At 37.3% G+C, this 22,699-nt stretch overlaps 1 protein-coding gene across 1 annotated transcript in view; it reads left to right on the plus strand.

Moving 5' to 3' along the window:
* The window catches only part of LOC127638108 (protection of telomeres protein 1-like), a 56,208-nt gene that overhangs the window by 26,282 nt on the left and 7,227 nt on the right, over positions 1 to 22,699 (plus strand). The window contains exons 9-14 of the mRNA XM_052119461.1: positions 534 to 689; positions 19,655 to 19,824; positions 20,046 to 20,137; positions 20,220 to 20,243; positions 21,456 to 21,488; positions 21,773 to 21,929. Of these exons, the coding sequence (XP_051975421.1) occupies positions 534 to 689; positions 19,655 to 19,824; positions 20,046 to 20,137; positions 20,220 to 20,243; positions 21,456 to 21,488; positions 21,773 to 21,929 (632 nt within the window). The remainder of the gene's footprint in view (positions 1 to 533; positions 690 to 19,654; positions 19,825 to 20,045; positions 20,138 to 20,219; positions 20,244 to 21,455; positions 21,489 to 21,772; positions 21,930 to 22,699) is intronic.

Here is a 22,699-nt window from a genome sequence, read left to right on the forward strand (position 1 = left end):
CTCATATATATAAGACCCGGTTCAAAAGAGTAATTTGTTAACGACTCTCTTGCGCTGGGTTTGTTGTTGCGTGCAGTTCATCGAGCTCTTCAGAAATAGCATGGGTGAAAAGCAGCGGAGACACACTGGTGCGCACTCTAAAGATGTTATCATTAACTCACAAGATGATATCTGATGAAACCGCATATGAGCACCAATGGTGACTAGATTTTAAATTATTGTCGCAATCAATTATTTTTGGTTGCAGTCTGGAGCCCTGATCATGCTAAAATTGGTTCATGCTACCACTCAGCAGCTGCAACACTGCTATTGAATTGGCTGCTGAGGGCAGTATATCCACTATGAATTGCATTTCTTATTTTTGCATATTTCTTCCTCAAATATACTAATGGAACTCTAAATGAACCAGAATCGTTGAATTCCATTCAATTCCTATTCCTATTCATGACACATATTTGCAGTGCATATTCACTCTCTGTGTGAATAGGTCTTAAATCCATTTTGTAAAACTTATGATTACCAACTGTGATCAGGTGTGGGACGGGACCAAGTGTGAACATCCACTTCTGAAGGTTGCTGCTGCACCTGACACATTAGAAGGAGAATCCACTGTCGCTAAAGACAGGATGAACTTGACAGCCAACATTCTGGTCTACGACAATCACATGGCGGTAGCTCGAGGCTTAAAGGTGAGTTTTACCGCAGTAGATTCAATTCAATTCAATTTTATTTGTATAGCGCCTTTCACAACACACATCGTTTCAAAGCAGCTTTACAGAATATCAGCATTAACAGACGATAAAACTGTAATGTCTATAAAGTAGATTAATCATCATTGTGTAATTTCGATAAAATACGATTTTTAATAGTGTTTAAAAATAATTAAATGATAATTGTATTAATAACCCCAGTGAGCAAGCTGTAGGCGACTCTAGATGTAGAGGTTAATGTGTTTTCACCATGTTACTGGAACAACATCGTTATTAGTTCTGGAGCAACATTTGTATCAACCAATCTGATTTTAGAGTTAGAACTTAGATTTAAGGTTATATGGCAGGGCGGAGGGCAGGGACGGGTCATGATTCCGTGATTCCCGGCCCCTAATCAGGCTAATTAGCCTTAGAGAGGGATAAAGGACAATCAAAGATGGCAGTGAGACAAATTTACGGACAGCTGTCTGAAACCTGTGTGTGTTTGTCTTTTTGGTTAACTTTATAATTAAAGTTTATATTATCAAGCTGGTTCTCGCCTCCTCCTTTTCATTAATCCCTTTACACTGGTGCCGAAACCCGGGAAGGAGGAGGGATGCGCCTTAGTAGGGTCCTCGCCATTACCATCCACCCCAATGGAGCAGCCGCGGCCATTCGCCAACTGAGAGCAGAGATACGGCCGCCGACCGCGAGGGGAGGAGGGGCTCCTAACCAACTGCCTGGAGCAGTCAGGGCTGCTGCCAGGGGCGTAGAAGACCCCTACCAGCCGCTGAAACGTGGAGGGCTCTGAGACCGCGTGCGGGGAGGGGCTCCTGGCTGACCGCCTGGAGCAGGAGGACCGCTGCCAGGGGCGGGGGAGACCCCTTCCATCCACCGGAACGCATCGGGGCATTCTGTCTGCCAGGGGCTGGAGGACTGCCTCCATTAGATTATGCCGAGGACCAAGCTACGGTGTATTGGAGAACCGGTGAGAACTCTCTCCCACTGCCGGTCCGTATTGGCCTTTCCCTCTCTTTTTTAAATGTTGTGTTAATTTGACATGATCGCCGTAACAGTGTGTAGGTGCCAAATTTTTTTTGGTTTCCCTCCCCTTGACCCCTCCCTCATCCAGGTAGACGGGGATGACCTGCCGGCAGGTCACAGGGAAAGGGGGGTGTGATGTACATCATGCGGGGGGCTCCCCAACCTGAGAGAACGAGGGAGTAATGTGGCAGGGCGGAGGGCGGGGCAGGATCGTGATTCCGCACACCCAGAACCTAATCAGGCTAATTAGCCCTCGAGAGGGATAAAGGCTGACCGAAGACGGCAGTGCGACAGAGAGAAAGATTTACGGACAGATGTCCGACACCTGTGTGTGTGTGCTTGTCTTTTTGGTTTAGAATTAAAATATTATTTGTATTATCAAGTTGGTTCTCGCCGCCTCCTTTCCATGAATCCCTTTACAGGTTAATTTTAGGTTTAGACATAAGGCCCAGGTTTTATTCCTTTTTTTGCATTATAGATCGAATCTTGCCCGGTCGACCGCAATGCCTTTCAAAGTATACTCTTTCGATCGTGAGTGAAGACGAACGTGTTTGATGCATGCGGACTACTACTGCTTTTGTGATACTCTTTTAGTACAGTCAACGACTGTAGTTTCCACGCTGCCAGGTTCTCTGAGATGGGTTTTGCCCCTTTTTTAATTCTGACACTTCCTGTTGAGGGGATGTCTGGTGTTCCGCATCCTGTGCTACGGCAGGAAGCAACAGAACACCCGATATTTAGCTGGAAACCGCTAACTCCCAAAATGCAAGAGGCGGCGGGAGTGGAGCGGTTTCTTGGGGGTATTGGGAGGGTATATGTGGATGTTTTACACAACCTGTCCCAAGGGGGGGGCTACCCCATGGCTGGATGCAAGACCGTCCGGGCTTTCTCTTCTTAGAGATGACTGTCCTGAGGTCTTGCTTTGGGGGTTGCTGAGGGTGACGAGCCGGTCCCCAGTCTCTGCGAGGGGGAACGTGATTCGCCACGCTCTGTTTTTGAGCCTCCCTTCTAGAAGGACCGGGGCGGGGCATGGTGGCCGGCTCCCCTCCCCCTGAGTGCGGCGAGGGAGGAATTGCCCAAAGGCTTCCTCGTGGCTTTTCACCTCCTGGAACTTGGTGATAACTGTGTTCATGGCGTCACCAAATAGGCCAGAAGGCGAAACCGGGGCATCGAGGAGGAACACTCTGTCCCTGTCTTTGATGCCCGAAAGGTTTAGCCATAAGTGTCTTTCTATGCTGACCAAAGCAGACATAGACCAGCCAATGGCACAAGCCCTCTGTTTGGTCGCCCGGAGAGACCGATCTGTGGCACGACGAAGCTCGGTGAAAGCCTCATGGCCGACCGTACTGCCAGCACTCAAGTACTTCAGCAGGTCAGCCTGGTACACCTGCAACACTGCTGTAGTGTGCAGGGCAGCACCAGCCTGACCTGCTGCCTGATAAGCTTTTCCCACAAGCGTGGAGATAGTCCTTCACAGCTTTTTTGGGAGAGTGGGTCTCTTATGTCGACGTCGAGGGCACGAAGACACGGAAGTATAAGGATTACTCCATGAATGAGAAAGCTTGTTATGGAGGTCATAGAAGGAAGGGACTGATATAGCATTCCCATCCTTCTTTTTTCCTTTTTTTTGGGGGGGCCACAGACAGAAATCTGCCTTCTAGTTTGGAGCGTTTGGAAAGGAGAAAAGGTTTTCTGTGCACTGCCTAACAAATTCTAACTCCTAACAGAGGAAAAGAAAGTTCTGACAGCTTGAGAATCACAACACAGAGTGGTCTGAAGACAAAAGACCTGACCTGTGACGCATCTATTTATAGCCCTTCTACAGGTGCATCCTATGATGTCACCAGCAGAGGCTATAATTCTAGTCAATTTCATTGACGTGTTGCACACATATTCACAGCTGGTCACTCCTAAAGACGTTCCCAAAGTGCTAAATCAGTGCAGCATCAAAGTGTAGCTTTTTGATAGGGAATAACAGTCTAGTATCAGAAGTAAAAATCATATGAATTATTTTAATAGTGGAATTGAATTTAAATTATTACTAGTATACATTTGAAGACAGACGTACCGTGAGCTCTGAGGTTGTTAATCAATAGTATATGCTTCTGTTGAAGCTGTCAGTCAGCATCATTTTATCTTTATTTATTTTTAAATGTGTTTAAAGGTGCAATATGTTACAACAAGAACATTTGCTTGTAACACAACTTAAAAAATTAGCCCTTCCCGGACTTCCTAGGTTGCCTGTTAAAGCTGTAGACTGATTTTCATGCGACGGTATCTGTGAAATTTTAGCTAACTTGATCTTGCCTGCTAATGGTGAAGAATTGCAAGCTACCTTGCTTTGTAACTTTCAAATAATTTCAATGAGCATCACTTTATACTAAAAGTCAGGTATACAGGATATATTTAAGCAAATACACTGGTTTCTTAATCATAGTACAACATATGACATAAAAAATATACAATAGTGCAACATAACAGTGCAGTGCAACAGTAAACTGTCTGGTATAGTTCAGTAGTATATAGCTGTATGTGTGTATCAGTGCTATTTTAGCAGATAATTCGTTTTAGATTAGTCTAAACGTTTGTAGTAAAACAATCATAACTGTAATTTTAATTATGCTTTCTCCTCTGTCAGCATGATGCCGGTGAATCACGTTCAGTCTTTACATCATTGTTTTGATTGAAGCTCGTTCGCTCGTGTCCCTATGGAGTGTGTGCATGAGCATGATCAAGGCAGATGGCTGCAATTCAAAAATGGCCACAGGTGTCATTAATAACAAGGGTTTCTGAATCTTACATACTGCAATTTTAATAGTGGAATTCCTGGTGGAAAAACTAATTACACATGAATCCCCAAGGGAAACAAACCACCAGTAAGTAAATTACTGCCAAAATCGTGCCATAGAGCTTTGCAGTGACTGCCCACTCCCATGACACACTGTGAATGATGTAATCAAGTTATTTGCAGTGGCAAGACAAAATATTGTAATGCTTTGGAATTTAAGGCTTTTGGAATTTGGAATTAGTTGGTTTTCTGCATTAATTGGACATAAAATGGTCATCTTCATCAAAGTCACAAGTATAGACAAACACGATGGTTCTTAAGCTAAGAACACACAAACAACTATAATCTTTCATGTCTTTATGACCACATCCCATTGAACATCCACAGCGCTGTGGAAAAAGTAAGTGAACCCTTGGGTTTAATAACAGATGAATATCTAAGCTCTTTGAGATAACTTTGTAACTCTTTTCAGCCTGATGCAAAGCAACAATTCTTGATTGAAAGTCTTCTGAGATGTCATTTTTTTTTTGCCAGGCCTATTTTTTGTTTGCACCCTGATTATGTCATGTATATATTAAAGTTTTTTTTTTGGGAAATGATGATAGCTCATTAATGCTCAAGCCTGGTAGTTTGAGGCTTTCTTTGGTTTCAGCAGATGCTTCTTGTGAATAGCAAACTTAAAATGTTTGATTGCTTTTTATAAGTCAAAGTAGCTCTAACCCACGCTTCCAATCTCGTTTCATTAATTGGATGCCAGGTTTGCCAACTCCTGACTCTATTTAGCTATTGTTGACGTCATTAGCCTAGGGTACACATACTTTTTCCAACCTACACTGTGAATGTTTGAATGATGTATTCAACACGTACAAGAGAAGTAGAATGATTTCTGTGTTATTAGTTAAAAGGGATTATATTTGTACATTATTGTAACTTGGATGAAGATCAAATCAAATTAGAATTTTATACATAAATGCAGGTAATTCCGAAGGGTTCACATACATTTTCTCGCACCCACATTTTTCATCAAGTTAAACAAAAACACTTTACTGTTAAAAAAATAAAATACATTAAGTAAATACAGGTAATACCAAAGGGTTTACCTTTCCTTTCCACTGAATGTATTTGTATCGGAATGTATTGCAATAAACTGAAAATAGATTGTTTCTTTACTTATGATCAACTATATTAAATTAATCGTTTTATATTTTTACAACATTTGTATTTATTGGGATTGTAGTTAATTTGTCTTTTTGTCGAATTAAAAAAAAAAAAAAAGAAGTGTATTATGTGATTCACCACATAGCTGGCTGGTTTGGTTCATGACTTAGAATTATTTTATGAAGGATTTAATGAAATCTCTATGCAAAGTAAATGAATGGGGAAAATACTGTTACCAAGACGTCTGAAAAAAATGGGTGGGCGCTCTACAGGGGACCCTCTTCCTGCAAGAAAACCTGTCCTGCAGGAGCAGTAATTCATTTTATCAGCCTACACCCCAAAATATGAAACTATCAACACCTATGATCATTATTTGTAACTTTAGCAGCAGTTTTTACTTTTATGCCCTGTTACTGTAGCACCGCCCATAGGAGGCCCACGCACCCACCCCAGCACCTTTAATGATGAATAAGGTGTCAGGTAAGATTGTGAGCAAATCCTGTCCTGGCTTATTTGAGAGGTGCTCAGTCCTCTTGAGTCGTTTGATTGTGCTTGTGTCTCTTGAAAACTCTCCTGCCTGTTTTCACTCATTAAAGCACCCCCAAAAACTTTCCTCTCAAATGTGAAGGTCTTATAACAGCTTTTAAAATAAATAATCTACAAAACTACTGGCAGCATTTCTGCCATCATCCTTTTCATGAATATTTTAACAGGCGCAGAGCTTTAATGCCACTTTTTGAGAGTGTCTGTACTTTTTTAGAAGCCTCATAGTTGTTTTTTTTTGTATCTTTGGATAATGTATAGGTGCTCCTATGATTGTCGTAAATCCGCCCAAAAAGTGTCTTTAAACACTTATTTAGCTATTAAAAAGTTGGTAAATAATTTATATTACAGTACAACTACATATTACAGTGCATTATATTGCACTTATGCAGAATATTTTTATTATTATTGTTATTTTTGCCTCTTTCAGTAGTTTGCAGGGAAGGCTGGTATATGAATATTATTTTTATTTTTTTGCAGTAAAGAATTTTTGTTTAACTTTCAACATAATGGTTCTTTTGAATAAGTGAAGTTTGAACAAAGGTGAGTGGAGTGAACTCAATGTTCAAAAAAGGAAACGGTGAGTTGCTAAATATTCAGGTTCTTAGTGTAACAGCTTTTATTCGGCCCTGTTAATTCCCACATGGTGTGTCTATGTTTCTAATCATGATAAATACAGGGTTACAATTGTCATAGAAAACCTGGAAATATAAGTAAATTATAAATGTGTTATTTTTGGGCCAGGAAAATTAATGGAAGTTAAAGTTAATTTTTGGCTCAATATTTTTTTGTGATTTTTCAGCAGTTTCTTAGGCTGCGAGTCTCAGAATGTATCATAATCTATATCATTAAACATTTTGAAAAGTTTTCTTTAAAATTATACCAACCCCTCCTTGTTTTTTTTTGTTTTAGTTATAAGAATTATAAGCCTTTAATTTTGGGCATGCCACTGAAACATGAAATCTTTAAAAACACCCTCAGAGCTTAAAGGGTTAATACAAAATATTTAATCAGCTTTAAAATTGCTCCTTGAATTTTGTCTCTTTAAAATAATAAAAAAATATATTGAATGATTCATTGAATGATGGTGAAAATGTGTAGGAACCTTATAAATGTTCATTTTAATGCATTCAAAAACTGCGACTCATTTAATCAAAATATTTAGTTCATTGCTGCTATTCATCAATTTCTCCAATTTTTTTTTTTTTTTTTACTAGTACTTAGTATACATTTAGTGTTCAGGTTTAATAATAATAATGATGAAAATAATACAATAGAAAATCTATTATATATTTATAAACATACTGAACCCATTAAACAGCTACAATTTATATAGCTACATTTTGAGTGTAACTAGTGTGGCTAACTACTTTTTTAAAAGGTAGCTTGACTGAAGTTTAACTTAAATTCTTTTCAGAGTTTGAGAGACTGATGTGATCTTAACATCAATCAAAGATATTGTGTTCTTTATAGAGTTCTTCTGTATGTGTTTCTTCCCTAACACTATGTCAGCATGAAACAATGGGCCTATCCATCACCTACTGGCCATGACATTGTTAAAGCATATCTATTCACCCACAAACTATCCATTGGACTAACATATATAGAGTTATGCCAATAGATCAACTGCCCTTATTTGCAGATAGAGACCATTTCACTCTTAGAAGCAGAGAGTTGGCATTCCATTGTGAGATGCATTCACATCGGCGCCATCTATGTATTAATTACAAGTCTGGCTGTTATATCAAAGTAACAGTATCTGAGAGAAACTGTATCAAGCCACTGCTTTCAGGAAATAAATCTATAGTTAATTTAGCCTTTTATTTGTTTGACGTTAGAGAAGTGGCAAGCTGCTGGTAATATATTTTTTGTTTGCACCCTGATTATGTCATGTATATATTAAAGTTTTTTCGGGGGGAAATGATGATAGCTCATTAATGCTCAAGCCTGGTAGTTTGAGGCTTTCTTTGGTTCATTGCTTGATCTTTGGACTCTAATAATGTGTCCTAACCAATTCCCAACAACAAGCAGTTCGTCTTACCACACGGTCTCACAGAGCCATGAAGCATTAAGAATGATATAATAAAATTAAAAACTGTTGAAAAATATATAACTATTGACACCATTGATTAAAACCTTAGAAATCATGGTAAGTCTCTCTTTAAATGGTTATAAGTTATTGTTGAACATCAATTCCCCTATAGAGAAAGTAGCATAAAGGCCAACTTCTGAAACCCAACTGTTGTACTTGATTAACTACCTCAACAAAACTGAATGTGTTTCAAAGATATGATGCGCTGAACCTCGCTGATGAGCTGATATTAGTGTAGACAGTGCAAGCCTCGCAAGCACACTTAAAAAAATAAGGATTACTTTATAGACAAGTGAAATGTTCATTGCTTAAACAATGTATTCTTTTGAAATGGTAACCTAATGGCCATTGATCAATTCTTCTATCAAAATGCAATTTATCCATAAAAGATTGCATTGAATTGGAATATTTCCCCAACATTATCAATATCCTGGGACATATCGCCACTTATATTGTGTGAAATTGCTTGAGCTCAGTATTGAGCAGGCAGCAAAGGAGAATAAAGCCAGCCATTAAGATTAAGTGAACTGGAGAGAGATAGCTTTATGAGAGAGGAGAGAAAAGGCCAAATCGATACGGCTGTCATGGTGAAAGGGGGACTTCATTGTGGGGGCTAAACACATACCTTTACATACTGTCTGACTTCGTCTTACACCATATATATCATCATATAGGTGTAGCTTATCACACATAAGAAATAACACAGATTATCCCATTTTATTACAGAAAGGCTGGAAGTTCCACTTTTAAGACATTCAATTTGTACACATCAGCATAGCCTTAAGGCTAGGATATACTTTGTTTTTCCGCATGCTGTTATTTCGAGTGCTGTAGCCTTTTAATGTATGTTCATTTGATCGTGAGCCTGTACTGATTCATTCGATGTATGCTCACTATGATTGCTATGTGGTACTCTTTAGTACAGTCAATGGCTGGGGTTTTCCTGTAAAATGCTGTAACAAATTTAACAGAAATTTAAATAGGACATTTGTGTATTGAAATGAAACTTGGTAAAAAAAAGTGCAACAGTGCCCACCCAATTTTTCAGCCTGCTTTGTTCTGGAAGTATTTTTACCATTCATTTCTTCCATAAGGATTTCATAAAATCCTTCATAAAAAGAGTTTGAAGCCATGAACCAAACCATCCAGCTTCCGAGGTGAATCACAACATAAAAATGAAATTAAGCAAAACTGTTTTTTTTTTTGTGCAAAAAGACAAAGGTCTTCCCAACAATCCCATGAACAATTGCAAATTATGTTATAAATTAAATATAGAACTTGATTTAAGGTAGTTTTTTATAAGTATAGGAACAATATATTTTAACTTTATTTACAATTGCTAAATGTTCCTACTTGAGTTGGTGGTTGATTGCATAATTCACTGTCATGAGAGTGGGCGGCCACTGCAGAGCTTGTTTGGTGGGCTTTGTTTGCCGCAGTTCTCTGATTGGTGGATCTTTCTCTGTTGGTTCATGGGTAGTACAGTTCTTCACCAGGTTTTCTGCTATTAAACATGATTTTTAAACATTGAAATGAAATAATTCTGAGTGATGGCTTCAACAGCAGCATATACCATCGATAAACAATGTTGAAGGTCTTGGTTGGTCTGTCTTTAAAAGTTTCTAAATTATCATTAATATTCTATTTGCCTAACAAAGAATTTATATGATTTGCGCTTTTTTGTCATTCTCACCATGTCGGTAGGGTACAGTAAGTTTCAAGTCAGCACCACGTTCTGGTTAAAAGTTCTAAGTAGGCCCACACGGAATCATTGTGTGTAGAATTCTGAAGAATGTCTTGACACATCCTTCCCTGTGTGTGTTTGTTTATTATGCTTTCAACTTCCAATAAGGTACTCTTAGACCACAACAGCTTTGATTGGTCTGCTTTGCAATGAAAGACCATCTCCCAGGATGACAAAAAAAGATATCTGAGGTAGCGTCAAAAATTGGGAGCCATTGGCCCCTAAACTGAAACATTAAGAAGCCAAATTGCTGTTTTTGGTTGCCAGATCACAGAATTGCTTGATTTAGATCTGAAGAAAAGGAAGACAGCTGATAACCCATTAATCTGAGGTTTCATAAACAGTATATATAGTTGAAAAGTTAAGTTTGCATCCCCTTATGTCTTGTAAATTTTCACACCCCTTTCATAATTTATACAAATATAAGAGATTAAATATTTTTTTTATTTAGTACTGCTCTTCAGAATCTACATTACAGATATTTACATAAAGTATAGTATGCATATAGTAGTGTGTTGTCTTCTTGAGCATCAATGGCTCAGACACAGAAACTACAAGAGTGCAAATTGAATGAATTCCCATATGCAGTATATTGTGCTACTCCAATCCCAATCAATAATTACCAGATGAAAAAAAAAGTGGTACACAATATGGGACTTTTAATTATAAAGAAGCCCAAAATACACATGGGACTCTTATTTTAAAATGTCTGTGCTCCCAGTTGTGAACACACTGTCAGCTGATTTGCTGAGAAAGTGTCTCTGATTTAAACTGCTTTCCTGAGTTCAAACCCTCAGTTCTTTTCGGTGATTCGTGAAAAAGATCTGGTTCAAAAGAGTCATTTGTTCATGACTCTCTCGCTCTGGTTTTGTTGTTGCTCGTCAGAAACAGAATGAATTAAAAGTAGCTGAGACACACTGGTCTAAAAATATATTTAATAACTCACAAGATGATACCTAAGAAACCACATATAAACGCACACAACCCAACTGTCGCCAATGGCGACTAGATTTTAAATGATTGTCGCAATCAGTTATTTTAGTCGCAGTCTGGAGCCCTGTATGTGCTTTTCTCACTACTCCAAGAAAAAAATTGATTCTGCTGTGTTGACTTTTGGTTGGGCTCCATCCTGTGACGTTTGTCATTCTGTTTACACATGCGCACTCTTCAAAAATCTGTTAGAACTTCGCTGATATATTTAAATGGCAACATAAGCCATGTTCTCAGGTAGAAACCCAGGTGTGTTCTCTTAATCCCTTAAATGGCGTAAGGAAATCGGCGTTCTCGTTTACATGACATTTCAGAACACCACTTTCTGCAAAACCCCTTTGTGGGAGGGCGGGGCCGGGATGCTGCACACCCGGTCCCTAATCAGGCTGATCAAGCCCGAGAGGGATAAAGGCGACCGCAGGCGGCAGCTCGAGAGAGAGAGAATTACGGGCAGCTGCCCTGTATGTGTTTGTGTTTGTCTTTTTGTTTAAGTTAACCATTAAATATTATTTAAATTGTTAAGCCGGTTCTCGCCGCCTCCTTTCCCTTTTACCTTGTTACACCCTGGAATAAACCATTTTCTTAAGTGCATGTAAACGTTGTCAATGAATCAGTCAAACCAGCTCACAAATTGGTCTAAATGATTCATTATTAGGCATGGTAATTGAAAGAAATTTATTGATTCCGATTAAGATTCCTTTTCAGATTCCTCTCCGATTACCTAATAGTTCCATTAACGATCATTTGAGGATGAAATATTTGAAAATAAATAAAAAAAATAACGTTTTGCATTTGTTGCGCTCAGCAGCCTGTTATAAAATGAGATAGTTTCAGATTTCAACAGAGCGGAGATAACAAATCAGAGATAAATTTAAAAGAGTTTTTGTATAAGGCGTGTTTACAGACTTTTTAATGATTGCAAGTATTTTTTAGAGGCATAAATGCAATCCAAAAATTGGTTGTGCTGTACCTATATTTTAAATAAAATTCTAACCTCAAAATATTTGCTAACATATACCATTAGTTTATTTTTCATTTGAAATTCCACTGATTACAACTAAACTTGTAATGTGTTGGCCTATCTTTAACTAAACATTGTCATAACCAACCAACAGCACTGCCTGAATTAAGTCTCAGGAGCCTTCAGCAACACATTACATAAATATGGTAATGGTTCTTGGTTCATTTTCAGTTGTACTTGACTGAAATCGTAACTTCCAGGGTAAATTCAGCAACTTCTCTCAATGTAGTGTTTAGGGGCAGTGGTGGCTCAGTGGTTGAGGCTCAGGGTTACTGACCAGAAGGTCAGGGGTTCAAGCCCTAGCACCACCAAGATGCCACTGTTGTGTCCTTGAGCAAGGCACTTAACTCCAGGTTGCTTCAGGGGGATTGTCCCTGTAATAAGTGCACTGTAAGTCGCTTTGGATAAAAGCGTCTGCCAAATGCATAAATGTAAATGTAATGATTAACTTAAAAGAACTGGCTCATAAGAGTAATTTGTTAAAGAACATCATTATATTGGCCGTGCTGTGTGTTTGGGGTTATAGATTCAAAAGAAGCGACTCATAAGGGTCATGTGTTTGGTAATTGGACCAGACTTTAAGCACTGTGTGTTGTGCGCTGTGGATTCAAAAGAACCAGCTTATAAGAGTAATTTGTTCAGGAATTGGATGCATGGGTCACATTGTGTTTTTATATGCAGTGTTTCAGTAGAGAGGCAGTGCTGCACTATTTTAGTATGGTGTTCTGTCCGCATCTGCGTAAGAATGCACATTCAAGAACCGTTAACAGAACCGAATGTCTTGAAAATCATATGGTTCTGGTATTTATTTAAAAATGGAACCAGTTTCCAATCATATTCTTTAGTGAATCAGTCTGGATTTGAATTATTATTATTTTTTATTTTTGTAATGTTTATATATTAAATGCAAACCACTTGAAATGTCAGGGAAATTCTTTGGTCAAATGTGGTAACCCTATTTATATGAATTTTGTCCTAAATTTGGTCTGCATTAGAATGTATTTCTTTCAAAAGTTTCATTCTCCTCGCGCTCTTCCAAGAATAATTTTCAAATCAAAAAGTGCTTCACATACCAATACCTTTTTTTTATTGCTTTTATTAGATATGACTTGTGCAAGCATGTGGTGGGACACATCAGGAATTGTCAGCTGTCTGTCTTAAGCACAGTATTTGCTGACAAAACGCAGTGTGTCTTTGAAAAGAGAAGCAGGCACAGAGAGAATAGCTTCAGTGTTACAGACTCTTTCAGAAATCTGCACAGCTAGACGTTGTTTGTTTTTTTTTTACTTTTTGGGGAGCCTAAATTCTTCTGTCCAGACTAGGGAATATATTAAAAACATGAAATCTTTTGTGTACACTATTGTAGGATAGAATGTATAGGCATAGCATACATTTAAAGGAATATTATGGGTTAAAGTCAATAGACTTTAACCCATAAAAGACAAAGTTTCTCATTTGTTTTGTGTTGGCTTTGGCACATTGGTCGACGTTTACAGTGTCTATGTGCCCATGCTCTTCTGGTTGTGAAACACTTCATTATGTTGCTAAATGAAGTTTTTTCACCCATCTGGTCAGCGCCATATGTTTTTCAGTGAGAAAATGTCCTGACTGTTAAACATGAACATTTTTAATATTACGTCTACTAATATGCAAACTTATTAATATGAAATGGGCTGAATAGGGAAGCTGACAATTTTGTAAATACCTAAACAACAGCAGAAGTGTGATTAACCAGTCTAACACGTGGAACAAACACAGGATCAAATTATGTACCACTATCAGCCATATTATTAGTTTTTAATATTAAAAAATGTTCAACAATAGTTTTACAAATCCATTTCTATATTTTAGAAAATAAGTTTAATATTATATCATGTAAAATAATAATTATATAATAATAAATCAAAGTTTTTATTATTAGTTTTATTATATTATTGGTATTAGCCACAAAAATGGAAAAAAAAATTACCCCTTTTAAAAGTCAATGAGGATATTCATTTTGCTATCCCAGCTATGCACGATTATATGGTAAGTTGCATTTTATTATTTGCATTCAAAATGGTGTTTTCCACTAAATGACCACTTTAAAATGGATCTACAACCCATTGTTGAGTCACTACCCTCGGGGTTTTGAATTACTGTTCCATGTCTTCACTTGAACGCATACATACACTTTCCCTGTATTTGTTTGTTTTTTGACAATGCAAGTGTTATGGGAAATGGTTTGTCTTTGTGAAAGGCAGCTTTGCTTGTTTACGGAGCATCCTACTCTAGCCCTGTTCTTTTTTTCCATTACATAGACTCAGGATAAGATCCATGTTATCCAAACGTATACATCAACAAAGCTTTGGTTAATGGAATATTCCATGCAGGATGCTTGAACAACACTACAGTTCTTCTGCTGCTCTCAATGGCAACATCAGAGGAGTTTCACACCAACTATTGCACACCTGTGCCGAGCAGCCAGGCTCCTTTCCTTGCTGTGCGTAACCATCCGTGCAGTGAGCGCAAGCAGGAGAATACCAAGTATATGTAGATTCGCCTCTACCAGTGGCTTTATGTGCAGAGTCATTTCTCAAGAAAAATATTGAAAGCTTTATGGGATATTGGATGAGTTTTGATGTTAGCTTTTTGAGAGATATTAACGATGAGGGTAATGATCGGGATGAAATTGTTGCACGGTTCAGTTTATTTCCATTCATCACTGTAGGACGAAACGTATCTATGGGATGTGAATTGAAACTAAAGTAGATGTTTTCATGCTGGAAGTGATTCAGTTTTTGTAGGAATCAGTGTCAGAAATTATAGAGATTGTTCACTCAGAAATCAAAATACATAATTTACTCACCCACCATGGTATTCCAAACCTGTATGGTTTTCTTTTGTCCATGGATTACAGACATTACAGGTAATAGAAAACAAGATACAGGGCTACGAAAACATGATGACGGTAACAATCAAATGGTAATTTGTTTTATCATGATCAGGTAATTTTGAGTCGAGAATGAACTTAAGACTTCACAAAACAAGAAGTTACCAAATGTACTCTCAAATTTAACAATAAAAGTAGTGTAAATTAACTTGCAAATAGTGAAACCATGCCAGCTCATTAATTATTCAAGCGTGGTGCATGCTTGGAACACCAGCTTTGAAAAGTGAATAAAATTGACTTATTTTATTACCTGTGAAATGTACTAAAATTAGTGAATTAATATGATGAGATTTTATGCTTTAGGATTGATGGATGATGATGCATTGTAAAGATAACCAACAATCATGAATAATATTTACTTGTAAGCAAGAGAAAGAGTTTGAATTTAAGTACAAATATAAAATGTACTTAAAATATTCAAGTTTATGCTTCATATTCAATGTAGAAAGAACTTCGTCTTTTCTGCTATATTTACTTCTATTATGTTCATTTACATACATTCTCAATACAATTCTCAAAACATTTTGAATTTCGGGGTCATTTTTTATATATTTTTTTATTTTCAGTTGCATTTTTTGCCCTGAACCCCTCTTAATTTGAGTCCATGGTCTGAATGTTTGTCTAGACTTAGTGGATGGAAACACTGTCAGGTTGGAAACCTGGGATCTTGATGTGTTTGACTGCTGGGTGACAGTATAAAGGAAATGTTTTGGTTTCAATGAAGTCATAATTCTTCAAGGCAGGGGGTGGACAATCCTTCTCAATTTGTGTTCCCATTTTAGCTCCAATCTCACACCCTAGTTTTTAGTTAACTATTTCTTAAGTAAGACAGTAATGAGCTGAATCAAATTTGCACATATGGGGATGTATGCTTTCGCTGAATATAGTTACACATTTTTGTTCTGTTTAAATCTGTTTTGCACCATAGTATAATTAAATATTATTTGTCCAATAAAATAAATGGTAATACCATTCATTATGTTGAAACTATTTTGTTTAGATCTATAATAACATTTTGGCTGATTAAGGAACATTGCCTAGGGGCTATATTGCTTCCAAACAGTTGTTGTGTATGCCAGTCCTTAGGCTTTACCTCAAATCCCTGTACAAACAGAGATTTGGAGGTAAAAATCAGGCTTGAAAACCCAGAAATGGCTTGTGCCCCATGCCCAGATATAGTGATGTCATCAGCATCCAGCAATGGGTATAACCTGATTCTAAATGCTGAACAGAAATCTGTGGCAGAGAGGTATTGAATGTCAGTGTTTAGTATCAAATGTCCTTCTCTTGGTTATGTTCAGAAGTTGAAGACTAATGTGAATGTCTTACAAAAATTTAATGAGTCCTTTCTTGTGCTACAGCAGAAGTCTCCGATTTACTTCATGTCGCTCACAGTGATCTCAAATTACTTTCTGTAAAGTTGACACTCAGTGATTCAACCCTGCGCCATACTGCCACCTGCTGCACTGATACTAGAACAGTCACATTTTGGCTATGTTTTAAAACCAGATAGGACAATGGCAGTCTAATAATATATCAGATGAATAAAGTATTTTTAAATAAAGTAATTTTCAGTCATATTGTAAATGTAATTATCATTGATGTGTAAGAATGTAGTATTAGGTCTACTTATGAGCAAAAGACATCATAAAATCAAAGGATAGCAGGAAAAATGGCATTACATATTACAACTGAAATATTACAGATTTCAGTTGACGTTCTAGCATTCACTTTTGGAGACAATATGAGAAATATAGAAACCGTTTTCTGAACGGGTAACACAAGATAAGCACACTGTTACATCAATCTACTTCTGTATCTTTTCATGTGAATATTTTACTATGTGAATTCCATCTGATAGAGCTCATCATTTTATTTTCTTAAAAAGTACCTGAATTTTTTAACTTGAAAGATATGACTCACAATTTAAAGTTTTAAACTTTAACAGGCCTATATAAATCAAGCATGCTGATGATGAATGTTGAGTAAGATTGATGTAAACTTGAAGTCAGAAGTTTACATACACATTAGCCAAATACATTTAAACTCAGTTTTTCACAATTCCTGACCTTTAATCATAGAAAACATCAGTGATCAGTTAGGATCACTACTTTATTTTAAGAATGTGAAATGTCAGAATAATAGTAGAGAATTATTCATTTCAGCTTTTATTTCTTTCATCACATTCCCAGTGGGTCAGAAGTTTACATACACTTTGTTAATATTCAGTAGCATTGCCTTTAAATTGTTTAACTTGGGTCAAATGTTTTGGGTAGCCTTCCACAAGCTTCTCATAATAAGTTGCTGGAATTTTGGCCCATTCTTCCTGACAGAACTGATATTACGGAGTCAGGTTTGTAGGCCTCCTTGCTCGCACACGCTTTTTCAGTTCTACCCCCAAATCGGATTGAGGTCAGGGATTTGTGATGGCCACTCCAATACCTTGACTTTGTTGTCCTCAAGTCATTTTCCCCCAACTTTGGAGGTATGCTTGGGGACATTGTCCATTTTGAAGACCCATTTGCGACAGAGCTTTAACTTCCAACTTGAGAAGTTGCTTCAATATATCTACCTCATTTTCCTTCCTCATGATGCCATCTATTTTGTGAAGTGCACCAGTCCCTCCTGCAGTAAAGCACCTCACAACATGATGCTGCCACCCCATGCTTCACGGTTAGGATCGTGTTCTTTGGCTTGCAAGCCTCACAAACATAATGATGGCCATTATGGGCAAACTTCAAATTATTTGTTTCATCAGACCAGAGGACATTTCTCCAAAAAGTAAGATCTTTGTCCCTGTGTGCACTTGCAAACTGTAGTCTGGCTTTTTTATGGCGGTTTTGAAGCAGTGGCTTCTTCCCTGCTGAGCAGCCATTTTATTATGGATATAGATACTTGTCTACCTGTTTCCTCCAGCATCTTCACAAGGTCCTTTGCTGTTGTTCTGGGATTTATTTGCACCTTTCGCACCAAACTACGTTTATCTCTAGGAGACAGAATGCGTCTCCATCCTGAAAGGTACGATGGCTGTGTGGTCCCATGGTGTATATACTTGCATACTATTGTTTGTACAGATGAACGTGGTACCTTCATGCATTTGGAAATTGCTTCCAAGGATGAACCAGACTTGTGGAGGTCCACAGTTTTTTCTGAGGTCTAAGTTATAATTTCTTCTAATGCCAAGCAAATGGGCACTGAGTTTGAATGTAGGCCATAAAATACATCCACAGGTACACCTCCAGTTGACTCCAATTAACCAATTAGCCTATCAGAAGTTAATTGTCGAAAGGCTTGACATAATTTTCTTGAATTTTCCAAGCTGCTTAAAGGCACAGTTAACTTAGTGTATGTACATTTCTGACACACTGGAATTGTGATATAGTCAATTAAAAGTGAAACAATCTGTATGTAAACAATTTTTGGAAAAATTACTTATGTCATGCACAAAGTAGATTTTGTAGAAACTTTTGACTTCAACTGTAAATATCACATTAAATATAACCACATTGTAACATTGGAAAAGCTGTGTATCTGATATATTTCCGCATTTGAAAGTGGCCCAGATTGGATTTGAAAATGTCAGATTCAGTGTTCTTTTTGGCTGTTTACATTGTCATCCAATTAAAGCAGTATTCTGGGTTCAATACAAGTTAAGCTCAATCGACAGCATTTGTGGCTTGATGTTGATTACCACAAAAAATAGTTTCGACTCGTCCCTCCTTTAAAAAAAAAAAATGCAAAAATCGAAGTCACATAGAGGAACTTACAATAGATGTGAATGGGGCCATTTTTGGAGGGTTTAAAAGCATATATGTTAAGCTTATAATTTTATAAAAGCACTTACATAAATTATTTTGGTAAAATGTGTATTATTTAAGCTGTAAAGTTGTTTAGGGTTTGTTGATATTACATCATCATGGCAGCGAAGTTGTCAAATTGGCTAATTTTACACAGAAAAGTTTAGTAAGCCATTTTATCACACTAAAATCATGTTAACACAGATATTGTTTACGTCTTGTGACTGTAATTTTGAAACATTGTGAATTATAACATTTATGGATTGGCCCTCCATTATATGTGCCTCACTGTTACAGATTGTTGCATTTTTTTAAGAAAAGGAGGGGCAAGACAATTCATTTTTGTGGTAATCAATATTATACCACAGATGTTGTCAATTGAGCTTAAATTGTATTGAACCCAGAATATTCCTTTAACAGATGTGTGTCACTTAAGTGAAATAATCTGATTTGGGCCAAATTCAGCTGTGGAAGGATTGTGAATGTAGCCTTACACTGTCGATATGAAGGATTCTGAACCAACACGTAAAGCGACCAGTCACAATTTGTGTTTTGTTTAAACAAGCTGTTTAGGGGCGGTTTTATCAAAAATAGTTGTAAAACAATGAATGACAGAAATTAAAAAGCTTATTTGAACAATTGCATGCCAGAAGTGGTACGCATATAACTGTACAGAAAACACTGAGTACGCGTTTACATGCACACCAATACATTGATAACTAACAAAGATCAGCTTATTCCAAAAATCCAAAAATGAGAATTGTAATCTCTGCTTTTGATATTAAAACAGACACAGGCATACGCACATTGGATAAGTGGTAATAAACCTGGTAAAGTGTTTACATGTTTTTTTTAGCCTGGCTCATTCCTTCGCATCTACAATCTACGTGCAGTCTCTCAGAGTGCCCCAGACCAGCTGCCAGACCAACCCAAACACCTTGGCTTCCACCTCCACGGGGGCACGTCATACGGACGTGGTATACGCTGCCTCCCTGCTGAGAGCCTTGAACTGCAGTCCCTCAGAAGGTGAGTCTACATATATAAAATATACATGCTCTGTCTGCTTATATATTCTCACTGGCGATTTGCTGAACTCAGTAGTATTTTAGATGGAAAATGAAATGTGCACTCAGACATCATACTTCAATTAATTTCCATTGACCATGACCTCTGTGGCCCCTTAGCTGTCTAACTGACACTTCCCTATCATCCACTCTCTCTCTCTCACCACACTGATCTGTATTCAGAGTGTTAGAAAATCATGCAGCTCTACATGACGATGATGAAGAAGATGACGGCACTCTGTCGGAGATTTGGTACACACCGCCAGAGTCTGTAGGTTAGTGGCAATATGTTTGGCTTCCAGGTTCTGTCTCTTGCTCATCTGAACCTCATCTCTATGTGCTTGTGTTTCCTTTTAGTCATGCCAAATGATGAAGGACCAGGTATAGATAATTTAAACAATATGTCACTTGGTTTAAAGGGATACTTCACCCAAACATTCAAATTCTCTCTTCATTTACTGGCCCTATTTGTCATTTCAAACCTGTATGTCTTTTTTGCAAAACTCAAAATTTGAATGCATATTCTGGTTTTACTTTTCAAAACTGGGGCAGTTGGTAGTGTCTCACTTTAAGGCTTAAAAAGCACCCTAAAGTATCATTAAAGTAGTCTGTGTGACTACTTTTTTATTCCAAGTCTTCTGAGGCATATGATTTCATCATTTTGAACAACACAATATCTCCATCATTTACTCCCCCTCATGCCATCCCAGATGTGTATGACATTCTTTCTTCTGCAGAACACAAACAAAGACTTTTAGAATAATGTCTGAGCTCTGTAGATCCATACAATGCAAAGTGAATGGTGACCAGAACTTTTAAGCTCCAAAAGCACATAAAGGCCACATTAAAGTAATCCATAAGACTGCTGTGGTTTAATTAATGTCTTCTGAAGTGATATGATAAGTGTGGGTGAGAAACAGATCAATACTTTTGAGTCTCTTTTTACTATAAATCTCCAGTTTCACTTTAACATTCAAAAAGTAATAGAACGTGAGAGGGAAAGTGAAACTGGAGATTTATAGTACAAAAGGACATAAATATGTATCTATTTCTCACCCAGACCTATAATATCACTTCTGAAGTCATATATTAAACTCCTGCAGTCTTATGGATTACTTTTATGTGATTTTTGGAGCTTCAAAGGTCTGGTCACCATTCAGTTGCATTGTAAGGCTGAAGAGCTGAAATATTCTTCTAAAAATCTTTGTTTGTTTTCTGCAGAAGAAAGTCATAAACATCTGGGATGGCATAAGGGTGTGTAAATGAAAAATGGGTGAACATTTTGATGTCTGTTGAACATTCATTAGTGCTATTAGAGAAGTTTTCATTGTTTAGCACTGCAAACAAGCTTCTCTCATAGCTATCGTTAACTCATGCTCAACCTATTTCAAGATTTACACTGAAAAATGACTTCAATTGCATGTTGTTTCTCACCAAAATCTGTTGTATGCTTGGAATACTTGGAATAAGATGCACACGTGGCATTGACTACTTGTATTATACTTTTGGGTGAACTTTTTCTTTAAGATTTTCTTTTTCCACCATAGAATTAAAGGAAATAAAGATTTTAAGATTGCATACTTTTTATTTCAGATGGAGAGGAAGATGTTGTACCTTCTCAAACAGGTAAAGAATATATTCTACAGTTAAAGCAATGTAGTTTCCTGATTTCATTAATTAGAAAATCGAATTAAAGTCTTCTTTCCATATTACTTAAAAACTACCCTCAGATTTGGTGGAAGTGTTGCTTAGAGGTTGCACTTTAATCTATGGCGTTATAGCGGGTTACCAGGGTGTTGCTATGTGGTTTCTAAGGTGTTTCAGTGTCTTGTTATGGAGTTGCTAGGTGCATTGATCTTTTCATGAGTAAAAGTGATGATATTTTAACATGTCTTTAATGATGTGTTCAGTTCGGACGTGTGAACACAGCTTGCAAATGGTCACACTCACCCAGGTGAAAAACTCCACACCCCCACTTGTGTGTCATGTTCGAGCCCAGGTGAAGGCATACCAGCCGCAGCAGCTGTATCAGTGCCTGAAGCTCTTCTGCTCAAAGTGTAAAACTATGTGAGTGTGATCCTTACTGCACCTTTTTCACCTCTCATTATTATTACATGGACAGAATATTTTTCATATATATTCAGTGCAAATATGATTTAAAGCACAGTTTAAAAACAAAGTGGATTATATCAGTACTAATTCAAGGGGAGATCTTAATTTGAAAATGGGTCTCAATGGGGCATTTCTATGTAATGATGCTTGATGTCCTTGATCTTGTAGATTTGTTTACATGTTTTGTTTACCACCTGAGACCCGATACATATGAGATGATATGACGTATACCAGATCTTCTTATCTTGATAATTCCTCTGTAGCTAATTCTGTTCTTAAAACTTGCTGTGGATTTGATTAGAATAACTAGACTGAAGTTCTCAGATATTTGTGTGTTCCTGTGTTTACTAAAAAAGGCACATGTATTGATACTCAGTGATCAGGAATCATAGCGATTGGTTGGCAACAAGACAGAATAATGTAATGATGTCATAAACTTTAGTAAAAAAATATATGAATATCATATGAATCATAATACACTGCCTGGCCAAAACAATTAATTTGTCGTTTGGATTTAAATAAACAGATACTTAAGTGCCTATGATTGGATAATTATCGCAGTGATTAATCTGTTTCAGCTGGCAACAATTCTATTAACCCTAACTGATGCAGTGTGTAGCTTCTCATTTCTTAAACAACCATGTCAGAAGACATATCATGTGGTCGTGGAAAATATGTTACTGTGTTTCAGAAGGGGCAAATTGAAGAACAACAACTAAGGAAAT

Source organism: Xyrauchen texanus, chromosome 46 (genome assembly GCF_025860055.1).
Source record: "Xyrauchen texanus isolate HMW12.3.18 chromosome 46, RBS_HiC_50CHRs, whole genome shotgun sequence".
NCBI lineage: Eukaryota > Metazoa > Chordata > Actinopteri > Cypriniformes > Catostomidae > Xyrauchen > Xyrauchen texanus.